Genomic DNA, 12,977 nt, shown 5'->3' with positions numbered 1-12,977 from the left:
ATCATTGTGCTTGAAGAAATAGAAGGTCAGAGATTCAGCATTGTCCAAATGGCTTTTCAGAATGGGATGATAGATACAGGAGAAGATACCGGAGCAGAAGACGGACTCGGTCCCACCAGGAATTCAGTACTTGGAGGGACGATAGTGAGGCTGCTAGACGTAAGGATCAGGTTTAGTGTTTTTATTGTTTTGTTGAATTGGACTGAGGTTTATAACTGAATTTAACTAGTGTTACTAAATATGAAATCTGGCATTAGAGTAATATGTAGATAATTAGATTAATGCTGCTGGATATATTAGAATTCCTTGGGCTGTGTTTGATCCAAATAGGAAATTGAGTTGAATTAGTTTTATGAAACAAAAAATACTTTTCTAAAGTGTGGCTTGCCTGAGTAACAGACTAACTGGAATACTTTATATTTACTTTTCTTGTAATGAATTATAAGAGTAAATAAATCCCTCAGTATATGATACATATATAGTTTTCCATACATGCAGGCTATCCAAGCAACCGTCCATACTTGCCCTACCGAGGTGACCAGCTGTCACCAGGTCAGCAAGTGAAGGTACTGGCTCCTGGTGGAGGAGTGGCAGTGGCTAGAGTGTTGACAAACCAAAGGTCAGCTCTTCTGGGTAATAAAAGTCACTTTTACCCTTCACATGGGGTCATCTCCCCTGCATCTGTTACTGTCATCCTCTTGACTGAGCCCAACAGGTGATGATATTATAATTGTCATGGATCTTATGTTGTTTTGAATACACCAGCTTATTTGGAAATGTCAGCTCTCAACAGATGAGATTTTTATATGACTCCCATTATTTTCACTCGGTTTAAAGTTGTTCTTAATAATTGCATACAGCATCCTGTGTGGATATGTCAGCTCCAAACAGAAGATAAAAATTTTATCTATGACCTCCATTATATTCACAAAATTTGGAGTCTTTCATAAGATTATATTATGAAGACAACTTCTCCTATAGAGGATATGATATTTGGTCATTTATGACAATAGGCAACTTAAAAATTAAACTCTCTAGTATTCCGAGGTATTGCATAGTGTTTCCAAAGTTGTACAATGTCTTCAAATGTTGTACAGACACAACATTTACACCAGTACAGTATCATAGGCTTCCCCTTGTAGCTTGTAAGAAATTTATGTTTCTGGTAAAAGCTTGCTTTATTGTTTCATTAAAAGTGTAGAAATCAGATTTTTATGCACACTATTAGACGTTTAATTGTATTTGTCAAATATATTATAAGGACCTGTCTTCTTTATATTGGTACTTCAAGCTAAACCACATTCATTGATGATTTATAACAGAAATGAACTGTAATTTCGGTGATTTTGATTCTCACTGTACCGTACTGCCCTTATTTGATTTTAGTTACATTAATAAATCCATATTCAGTCCTACTATGTTTTTAAGCTCATAAGATATGAAGTAAAATTTTTATCCTTATCAGAGACATATTTGTTTCAGGCTTCAAGGAACTGTGGTAACAATTCCATTAGAGAAAGTCTTGTTGGCTTGGCCCAGGGTGTAAAGTTGCCCATAATGGACTTTTAAAACATCTCACATTTCTTCAGCATCTTACATCTTTTGCATTGATTGATGGTGTACAGTACAGGAAAGACAAAAAAGAAGAGGAATCATCCCATCATAAAGAACATCTAGTCAACATGTTCATCGCATCTTCAGATAAGATATTCAAGTAGTTTTTGATGTATGATAAAAACTGGGCTTTGAATAAATTCTCTGATGCAGAATATTACCATAACTTCACGTGGCCAACGATTTATTTTTAGACAGTTTTACACTTACTTCTAGAAGTACAGAAGGTGATTTTCTTAACTAGCTGAGGTGATCATAATGATACCTGGTATCAGAAAAATGGAGGCTCGATTATTTGATGGTAAATTTTTTTTTCTTTTTTTCTTCTTTTAAGAGTTCATAATAAACTCTAATGCCATAAAACATATGTACAGAACATCTAGCATATTCTGAATTTGTATTTTGCCAGATTGCATGTTTCAAATGTGACATGACTTTTAGAGTAAAATGTTTGTGAGGCTGATGTATGATAACTTCCGTCCATAAGTGAAAATAAGTTACGTATTTTCGTATCATAGTCAAGTTTCATACATTAAGATCTATAAAATGAAAACATGGTCTTGTTCAAGTGTGCTAAGACCTAATACATGTGTAAATGCTGATGCATAATCCATAACTTTTTATGTAGAATGTCTTTTATGCTGTAAGGCTTAATTAAAGTGAACTTGTATAATAAGTGTTTGTGTAATCTAAGTGGAATACTGATGACACATTATGTTTATATGAAGTTCTTTTGTTTATTCAGAGTTGATTGTTATTTTTGCATTTATTGAATTGTTCTTTGTCACTGTTTACTGCTGCACAACTTAATGAAAAGGTGTTATTAAACTTCACAATCCATGTTGTAGCATGGTGATCACGTTTTATATTTTGTATATTTTCTTTAAAAGATAGATTTAAGCTTGAGGACTGTAAATTCAACCAAAATCAGAAATCTAAGAAAAATCCTTGAAGTATCTGGCACCATGAGGTGTTTTTGGTGTTAGAATTTGTCCTTTTTAGTGAGCTGGCTTCAAAACACATGAAAAAGAGCGCTCATCATCATAAAATAATTACGTACATACTTTTAATTTTCACTTTTTACCTTCTATAATAGCATTCCCCCATACAAATTACAGTGTTAATGACTTTGTATATGATAAGTAACTTTTTCAGTCTGTGCTGTTTATTAAGGCCATTTGTTTTGGTAATATCTTCATGAGTTCACAGATGAATTTTTTAATATCAGAAGCCTGAAGAAAATCACTCTTAACTCTAAACATCATAGCCAAAATATTTTCAAGGTGCTGTATGGATATCAAGTTAGAACTCATGACTTCTTGTGTTAAATGTACTACTTGTTTATGATACTATTGTCTACTGGAAGAATTTATATGTCTATGTGCAGCCTATATAAGAGATAAAAAACGATACAGATAAAACATTCCTCAGAGTAGTACTTAGCTCATAAATCTAAAGGCAAGATGGGTTTAAGTCATAAATTCCTTGTTGAAACATCATGCCATAGTCAATATCAAATAAGAAAATGTATATTAAACTTGCTGTGTTACTGTTGCTTGTTGCTGTGTTCAAGTATTTCAAGGAAGTTGCAACATAATAAGGAAAATTTTGTGTTTAGAACAGTCCAGTCTGATTAAGATTGCTTTAAACCTATCATACTTATCATGTACTTCACCTTATACTATTTCATTTTGATCTGATTGTATGTGTTGCCAATGAAAATCAAAATAATGTACATCAGACAATGGTGATTCCATGTTTTAATATCCTGCTTAGTTATTGTAAAAATTAGATTTTAGTATTTTGTTTTCTTTGTTTCAGAGTTGTGGTAGGTGGGTAGGTCTCAGAAGTAGTCAGCATTTGTTACCTTTGGGACACTGAACTGTGAGAATGGTAACATAGTAGTTGCAGTATGAATGAAACTAAGAGAAAATAGTTACACTGAGAAATAAGATGTCCCATTGGTAGAAAGGGCTATGACTAATTATTATTGGTAAATATAGCCTGTACTGTTCAGTATACTGACAAGGAAAGTAAAAGAGACTTTTGAAAGGTTGATGTCATAGAATGGTTGGAGTACATTGGGAAGATTGTATTACAAATGACCAATTGTGTAGAGTTATGGTATCAAGTGGCTGGAACAAAAGACAGTTCTCAAATTCTGAGATGGTTGGACATGGGGTGAGGAACGTTTGGTCAGAAAAACTGTACATATGTGGGAGTAGTAGGACAAAGAGCTGTAGGAAGACCCATGAAATCAGGGAGAAAAGGGATAGACATGATATAAGTTCAGACAAAAAGGACACAGGATGAAAAAGAATAGTGACACCTCTTTTTTTATGTGTCTAACCTCATAAAAGGAAAAGCTGACAAAAATTTTTGAGAATAATGACAATGTCTTTTAGATTTTAAAAGAAATTAAATTACCTCAGCTTATTCATTTGTTGAATATATCATGGTTAATTGTTAATGAAGTGATCAAGTGAAGTACCTTTGTCTACTGTTATCTTAAAAGAAACTTTATTCAGCAGTATGTATACATTTAGTATTGTAATGTACTGCAATTAGAAGGGGGTCATAATTTATTGGTTTCTCAGATGACTTCTGTCAGTGATCTGTTATGTCCAGTTGTTAGACGGGTAGTCTGGGTTCAGAAACTTTATCAGGTTTCATATTTATAAAGCCATTGGAGGAGCTGGCATAGTATATCAGTAAATGATTCACAAGTGTTTCATAAAATAGTCCCTCAAACTGATTTCTACTGTCACCATTATTTTCATTAAAGTTTTCACGATATAGTTGACAGAATCTTTACCCATTTCAACCAGAGCTACATTTCTCAACTATTCCTCCATTTTTTGTCATTAGCAACTTTATAATTTCATATTGTAGGTTATTCTAGATAGAGCTGGTGCTTCTCTTCACAACAATAAAAACCATTGTGTGCAACGTTTGGTATCATGCTGTATTCTGCACTTTTGCTGAAGTGTCTATTATGTGACTGAAAACACACAACTATATGGGATTTCAAATATGCTTTTTAATATATCTCAATCCAGCAATCCTGCAAGATTTCCATAGTGTTTACAAATAATCAGTGTGAGCAGTGTGATGACGTTTATTAAGTAAGTAAAGGCATAAATTATAAATTATCACTTGTACATACTAGATGTTATTTGCACTGTCCTTCCATTTCAGCTGTTGCTTTATTTCTTTTGACTTCATGTCTTTTAATCTCTTGCTACCATGGTGTCTAAACTCCTTTTAATTAAGTCTCTAAATTTTACCTTTAATTTAGAAACAAATCCTGTGGATGAACAGTTTAATTCTAGAAATGTGACCAAGTAATCTCATTAAATTACTGTATAATATAGTTCTTCCATGGATACAGTTTAAAATTTTTTGTAAGTACACGGATTAATGTGGTTTTGTAACTAATTGACATTGGACCTTTCCAATTTCTTTTTTAAGTTTATTTCATCATCACAAGGAGTATGAGTAAATTTATAAAGATTGATTTATCTCTTACCTATTCAATTAAATCGAGTCCATTTTGAGGCTATATAGTATCAGACTGAATACATATGAGGATTATTGTTTGAACACTTAAAATCCAGAGGAGTGACTGACCCTTCTGCTTCAGTTTTCTTTTGTTTCCATGGAGTACCGTCTGTAAACTTGCAAATTACATATATTATTTAAATTTGCTATTGTAACAAGTGGCAAAACCAAAGGGAATTTAATTGGAGTGAATTTGCAGTTATTGATTTGTAATATTGTCATTGGAAAAACAGTTGATTTAAAAAAAATTTATACAGACTGGCTGCCTTTTATTAACTTTTAGCCCAATCTTCAATCAATACAAAATAACTCCATTCAGATTACCTTTGGTTAAGTTTCTTTTAACCCTCAGTTTGTGTTTGTTCAAGGTTTCAAATATCTGATTTTAAATGTTACATTAGCATATCTGTTTATTTTAAAAATATTGCAGCTTTCAAATTTATTCTTTTGGAAAATGAGATTGCACATTATTTTAGTTGTGTTACGGTTTTGACCTTTACTGGACCCTTTCAAAAGTTATTTATTTGGCAAATTTAATATTTCAATCTTGAAATCAATGGTTAAAACTTATGGGAGCTTTAACTGTAGAAGGTGGGGAGGGGGCGGGTTCACCTTGACACAGTAAATTTTAATAGCCTTAAGCAGAATGGTCATTGCTGTATCTACTGAAAATTTTTAACAGCTACTAAATTTGCTTTGCAAGCTTGGTAAGTTTTTTTACACGAACCAAATAGAAAACTACTTGTATGTAGTATGTTTTATAGGAATAAAATATTTTGAAATGTAATTTAATGATGAACAGATCAGTTTCTCCGGTATGTTTTAAACATAGCAGACACCACTGTACTTAAAAATATTCAGAGATACAAGCGAACAGGATTGCAAATTAAAATTGCGTTCCGAGCAGCGCTCCCCCTTGCCACCCTGAAGTTCAAATTTTGTTTTGCACGCATATTCTGTACATACAGTACAGTACAGTGTATTGTGTTTTAGGATGAAAAACTGCACATTGCTGTATTGATTTTATATCATACTATACTTAAATAGGCATGAAGAGTACAGTAACCAACAAACAAATGGCCATCCAGAACATAACTCATTTGTAAGTAGGGTGGTGTCTGCATATATAATCGTGTTGCTAATCTAAACAACAAAGTAGTACTGGATCCATGGAAACTTCCATCTTTACATGATTTTATTTTTTTTTTATTTTGATATCTAATGTTTGTTTTCTAGAATATGCATAAATCTAGATGCTGGAAATTTTAAACATTGTCCTGAGTTTCTATGGATCACAGGTTTTATAGTTGTCGAATTTCTTCCATAGCGCATCAAATGATTCTTCAAGCAAGACACATTCCCATCCTTGACAAAATAAATGTCTTAGATAAACTTACAGCAATTTCTTTGGTATTTATATTGAAATTCTAGCTTCCATTGTTTCCTCCCTTTATGGCTTTCAGAATACTCTACGCAGTATTTTGTAATTTTATGCATGACATTACCTGGCAGGTATATATATAGCTTATCCTCTTGTCGCACTGGCAGAATTTCAAAACTCACGGCAACCGCTAGTACACTGGTAGTTCAGGTGATCGCCACCGCCCTTTCCCGTGGCGCTGGTGCTCGGAACCATTCCCGTTTTCCTCAGATTTTCTCTGCCAGCCGAACCGGCAACATCGTTGTTGGTTCTCTGATAGAATTTCCTGCTCGTTGACTGACGTTTTGGATATTGGTATCGTATTCGGAAAGTTAGCTTGGCAATCGCAATTGATCTTGCATTAGTATGTCTGATTCAGGGAGTATGTTTAGAGTTTGTGTGAAAGAAGGGTGTAAAGTGAGACTGCCGAAATCATCGGTGGATCCCCATACTGTATGTAAGAAGTGTCGAGAGTTTGTATGTACGTGGGAGAATAGGTGTAATGAATGTGAGAGTCTAAATGAGAAAGAGTGGAAGACTCTTGTGAAGTATGTTGAAAGACTGGAAAAAGATCGGGTGAGAAGATCAGTGTCTAGAAGTGAGAGATCTGGTTCTTCGGGTAAACCTTTGAATGATTCTATTTCTGTCTTCTCCAGCTCATTCAAATGTAGATTTAGTAGCACCTTCCCCCCAGGTTTCTCCTGCGCCCGTTGCTGTATCTGAGGACACTACTGACCCGCAAATTGTGAAAGTGTTCGCTGCCCTGGCTTCCATGGGTGATCAGATCAAGCGATTAACGGATAAAGTGGAAGTGATTAATGTTGGTGACAGTGTAGTGGAGGGGGCGCCTGATCGTCCCTCTCGTGCTCCTAGACCTCTGTCAAGCTCCCAGACCCAAGGGAGAAGGCATGTCGAAAGTCGAAGGGAGGCGAGAGGGGTTTACTCACGATCAGTCATCCCTTCAGGCAGTCCTGTTGTTACGTCCCAGGCTGCAGCAGTACGCCAGAGAAAAGGCGTGACTGGGAAGTGCGTTTATTCTTCTGATAGTTCGGCTTCAGGAAGGAAGAGACGTTTTTTGGAAGAATCGCGTCCTCTCAAGAGATCGTACTTGCCGACCTCGTCCCAGGATGAAAGAGTTTACGAACAAGAGGGTTGGAGTAGCCCTGAGGTCTTTTCGTCGGAAGATGAGGACGCAATCCCTATCAAAAGGAAGAAGATTTTTTGTCCTTTAGACGTGTCTAACCGTGAGATGGGCGGTTTTTCTCCTAATAGAGAATCTGCGCTTCGTAGACGTCAGGATCGCTCACCTATCCATAGCAGCCCAGTGCGTCCTCGTTCGCCGCCTCCTCAGGAGTTTCGTCAGGAAGCGGAAACTAAGGAAGTGTTACGAGATATGCAGGAGAGATTAGCAGTCCTTGTTAAATCCTGGGAAAGGCCAGAACAACCTTCGGTTAGACGTAAGGACGCTTCTCTTCCAGTTAAGTCCTCCAAGAGGACGCAGGATAAACCGTTGCCTCCGCTTTCTCAGGCGGCATTATCTCGTAATCCAGGACGCAGTGTGTCCTATAGGAGGGACGTTTCTCCTACGCTGCAGGACGCAGGACGCAAGAGGAAGAATGATGGACGCATGGTGCACGCAGCGGTTGCAGGACGGTCAGGCGGGCAGGCGCGCTGATACCGGCCTTCCTTATTCCGACAAGACGCGGAAGTGCTTGATAAGGAGGCAGTTTTGCATTCGCTTTCCAGGCAAGCTTTGGAAAAGGAACCCGATATGGATTGTTTTCAACATCTGGAATTCCAAGATATTTCTTCTCAGGAGGAAGACTTAGTGGATTTTTCGGAGGAGGACAAGAATGTGGAAGCTCCTTCCTCGGATTACAAGAAGCTAACTGAGTGCCTTCTTTCGTTGTTTGAAGGAGATTTTCAACCTTCTGCTCCTTTATCTCCGCTGTCTCAATTCTCCAAGACGAAAGCACCCAAGAAATCTACTTTCTTGAAAATGACGCTGTCGATCACAGCTAAGAAAGCCCTTCAACGCATAAATGAATGGTTGAAGGAGAAGAGAGAAGGGGGGAAAACTTCATTCACATTTCCACCGGCCAAGTTAGCTTCGAAGTCTGGTGTGTGGTATGCTACGGGGGAAAGTCTTGGCCTGGGAGTTCCTGCCTCCTCCCAGGGGGACTTTTCTAATATCGTGGATAGTTCCCGTAGGCATGCCCTACACGCAGCCAAGGTGTGGTGGACTTCATCAGAGTTCGATCATTTGCTGAAGGGCATTTATCGGACTTTTGAAGTCTTTAATTTCCTCGATTGGTCGTTGGGGGCTTTGGCGCGTACTCTAGAGATTAAAGAACCTTCTGATTTGGATTTACCCAGAAGCATTATGTCCTGTATGGACAAAGCCTTGAGGGATGAGGCTAATGAGCTTTCTTCACTCTTCACGGCAGGTGTGCTGAAGAAAAGATCGCTTTTGTGCTCTTTCGCTGCTAAAGGAGTTTCGAATGCGCAAAAGTCGGAGTTGATGTTCTCCCCACTTTCAGGACAGCTTTTCCCACCGGACATCATTAAGGATATCGCTCTTTCCCTTACACAGAAGGCTACCCAGGACCTGCTGACGTCTTCAGTAAGGAAGTATTTGCCTACAAAGGTAGTAAAGAAGACACCGAAGGAAACAAGGACAGCACAGCAGCCCTTTTGGGGTAGGACTTTTTCCCGACCAGCCTTTAGAGGGAAAAGAGTTCCTGCCAAAAGAGGTTCGAAAACCTCAACCAAACAATGAGTTCGAAGTCCTCCAGACGTGTGTTGGGGCCAGACTTTTAGACTTCTGTGAAGTCTGGCAAAGCAGAGGAGCGGATCCTTGGTCTGTAAGTGTAGCGAAGGAAGGCTACAAGATCCCCTTCCTAAAGAAACCACCTCTCGCTACAGCTCCGAGAGCCCTAGGGGCTCATTACATCGATTTAGAGAAGAGAGAGGCTCTTTGGCATCAGGTTGTCAGCATGTTAGAGAAGGAAGCCATAGAACCTGTTCTGGATCACGAATCCCCAGGTTTTTACAACCGTCTTTTTCTGGTACTGAAGTCTTCAGGAGGTTGGAGGCCAGTACTGGACGTAAGTCAGCTAAACTTGTTCGTAGAAAAGACCAAGTTTACGATGGAGATGAACGATTCAGTACTGGCAGCGGTACGTCCAGGGGACTGGATGGTGATGCTGGACCTTCAGGATGCGTATTTCCATATTCCGATTCATCCAAGGTCCAGAAAATATTTGAGATTCGTGATCCAGGACAAGATATATCAATTCAGAGCCCTTTGCTTTGGGCTTTGCACGGCCCCTCAAGTCTTTACAAGGATGATGGCGAACGTGGCGAAGTGGCTTCATCTGTTAGGAGTCAGAGTCTCCCTCTACTTGGACGATTGGCTCATAAGAGCACAATCAAAGCAGCAATGTCTGGAGGACACGGACCTCACATTAGAATTAACAAAGCAGTTGGGTCTGATGGTGAACCTGAAAAAGTCACATCTGATCCCCACACAGGAGCTAGTTTATTTGGGGATTCTGATATCCTCAGTGACTTTTCGGGCTTTTCCGTCCCCCGAAAGGCAGACCATGTGCCTTCAGAAAGTGCAAGAATTCCTAGCGAAAGACCAATGCTCGGCGAGAGAGTGGATGAGCCTGCTGGGGACACACTCTTCGTTAGAGCGGTTCATTTCCCTAGGGAGACTTCACATAAGGCCCTTACAGTTCTTTCTGAACGAAGTCTGGCCAAGAAGATCGCAACCAGATTCCTTCCTGTTTCCAATTCCTTTAAAGATAAAGGAGGAATTAAAGTGGTGGCTAGCCCCGGGAAGGTTAGCAGAGGGTACGTCACTCCAGCAGAGGAACCCAGACCTGATATTATTTTCCGACGCGTCAGACGCAGGCTGGGGAGCGACGCTGGGCCCTCGAGAGGAGTCAGGCCTTTGGAACGAAGAAGAAAAAGCTTGGCACATAAACAGGAAGGAACTGATGGCGATTTTCTTGGCTCTGAAAGCGTTCAGACCGTGGATCAGCGGCAAGTGGTGCAGATCAATGCGGACAATACCACAGCTCTGGCATACATACGCAAACAAGGAGGGACCCACTCGTTTACTCTTTGCAACTTGGCGAAGGAGATTCTTCTGTGGTCAGAGAGAGAGAACGTCACCCTGCTCACCAGGTTCATTCAAGGGGAGAAGAATGTCAGAGCGGACCTGTTGAGCAGGGAGGGACAAGTGCTTTCGACGGAGTGGATCTTGCATCAACAAGTATGCCAGAGGCTGTGGAATCTTTGGGGCAGCCCAGTGGTGGATCTTTTCGCTACCGCAGCGACGAAGAGGTTACCGAATTACTGTTCTCCAGTCCCGGACCCTCTTGCAGTCGCAGTAGATGCCTTCCTACTAGATTGGACGGGGCTAGACGAGTACAAAATTTCCCCCGTTCAAGATTTTAGGAAGGGTAATGAAGAAATTCAGAGAAAGTCAAGGAACAAGCCTGACTCTAATAGCTCCATACTGGCCGGCCCAAACTTGGTTCACAGAGGTACTGGAATGGACAGTGGATTCTCCGAGAAGACTACCCACGAGAGTAGATCTTCTCAAACAAACCCCGTCGAAAAACAAGTTCACAGGTCTCTCTTTTTTGAACACCCTTCCACAAGAACCACCCCTCGCTCTGGTCTGACTGCGTTCAGACTATCGAAAGACTTGTCAGAGCGAGGGGGTTTTCTAAAGAAGCAGCGAAGGCAGTTGCGAGAGCAAAAGAGCTTCAACTATCAAAGTGTACCAGTCGAAGTGGGAGAACTTCCGTAAATGGTGCAAGAATCGGAAGGTTTCTTCATCCAGTACCTCTGTGACCCAAATTGCAGATTTCCTTTTGTATCTGAAGAAGGAAGTGGGTTTGGCAAATCAAACCATTAAAGGATACAAAAGTATGTAATCTTTAGTTTTTAGGCACAGAGGTTTTAGATCTGTCCAATGACGCAGATCTTAGAGATCTTCTCAGATCGTTTAATACAAAGAAGGATCAACACTGCAGAGCGCCTTCTTGGAATCTTGATGTCGTACTCAAGTTTTTAGGAACGGATAGGTTTGAACCTATGAACAGTGCTTCGTTGAGAGAAATATATAAGAAAACTATATTCTTGGTAGCCTTAGCTACAGCTAAGAGAATTAGTGAGCTGCAAGCTATTAACAAACAAATAGGTTGGAAGCATAATAAAGCGGTTTGTTCATTCCAGGAAGATTTCTTAGCCAAAAATGAGAATCCTTCACATCCTTGGCCTAGGTCATTTGAAATTACAGGACTGGCCGAGCTAGTAGGTCAAGAACAAGAAAGGGTTCTTTGCCCAGTAAGAGCCTTACGTTACTACGTAGAAAGGACAAAAAGCATTAGAGGGGCCTCAGGTTCTCTCTGGTGTTCTGTGAAAGATCCTACTAGACCCATGTCTAAAAATGCTATGGCTTTTTTCGTAAGAGAAGTCATTAAGGAAGCACATTTGCTTTGCCAGGAAGAATGCTTTGGTTTGCTTAAGGTTAAAGCTCACGAAGTGAGAGCGTAGCTACGTCCTTGGAATTCAGAAAAAAATTTAGCCCTCAAGGACATTATAGACTCTACGTTTTGGAGATAATTGTCAAAACGTTAGGCCCGTACGTATCCTCAGGTACAGTACTGGGCAAAGGAGTTTCCACCCCATAACCTACTAACATGCTAGGCTATTATTTTAATTAGGTTATAGTGTTTTATGGTTGTCTGAGAAGGTTATTGCCTGCTCAGTTTATGGTGTAGTATTTTGTTATAGTGATTGTGTGTGGTTCAGGTGACTAACTTTCTTAGCATGAATGCCCGTGGTAAATGAGGGCTAGGGTTCTCTGTCAGCAAATTGGTCATGTCCAGTTGTCAGACCCTTGTTATTAGCTTTCTCAACAAACAGGTCACATCCTAGTTGAGAGCTACTAAGGTTTAGCAGGCTAAGAGGCAGGTCCTACGAAGTCGGCTACCTTAGCAGGTAAGGAACCTAATAGTAATTTAAAAAATTAGTTAATTTTTAAATTATGACCCACCTCCAAATGTGTCAATCAGCTATATATATACCTGCCAGGTAAGTGTCATGCATAAAAATGATATTGTTATGATACAATAAAGTTTATGCATACTTCACTGGCAGGTATATATAATTAAATATCCACCCTCCTCCCCTCAGGAGACAGGGTTCAGAGAAAATCTGAGGAAAACGGGAATGGTTCCGAGCACCAGCGCCACGGGAAACGGGTCGGAACGGGGTGGCGATCACCTGAACTACCAGTGTACTGGCGGTTGCCGCGAGTTTTGAAATTCTGCCAGTGCGACAAGAGGATAAGCTATATATA

At 39.5% G+C, this 12,977-nt stretch overlaps 1 protein-coding gene across 4 annotated transcripts in view; it reads left to right on the top strand.

Moving 5' to 3' along the window:
* Positions 1-12,977, top strand: part of LOC135212111 (uncharacterized) — a 210,308-nt gene that overhangs the window by 97,014 nt on the left and 100,317 nt on the right. For 2 of the 4 annotated variants that reach the window (XM_064245505.1, XM_064245506.1), the window contains exons 7-9: positions 61-159; positions 499-715; positions 1,483-3,365. The exons of 1 other annotated variant lie outside the window; for it this stretch is intronic. In XM_064245505.1, coding sequence (XP_064101575.1) covers positions 61-159; positions 499-715; positions 1,483-1,546 — 380 coding nt within the window. In that variant the 3' untranslated portion in view covers positions 1,547-3,365. Of the gene's footprint in view, positions 1-60; positions 160-498; positions 716-1,482; positions 3,366-12,977 lie in introns of those variants that run through there. One more of the 4 variants, XM_064245507.1, reaches the window with a different exon arrangement.

Source organism: Macrobrachium nipponense, chromosome 40, assembly GCF_015104395.2.
Source record: "Macrobrachium nipponense isolate FS-2020 chromosome 40, ASM1510439v2, whole genome shotgun sequence".
NCBI lineage: Eukaryota > Metazoa > Arthropoda > Malacostraca > Decapoda > Palaemonidae > Macrobrachium > Macrobrachium nipponense.
Note: the sequence above shows the minus strand (reverse complement) of the source record. Positions and strands in the feature narration are given on the sequence as shown.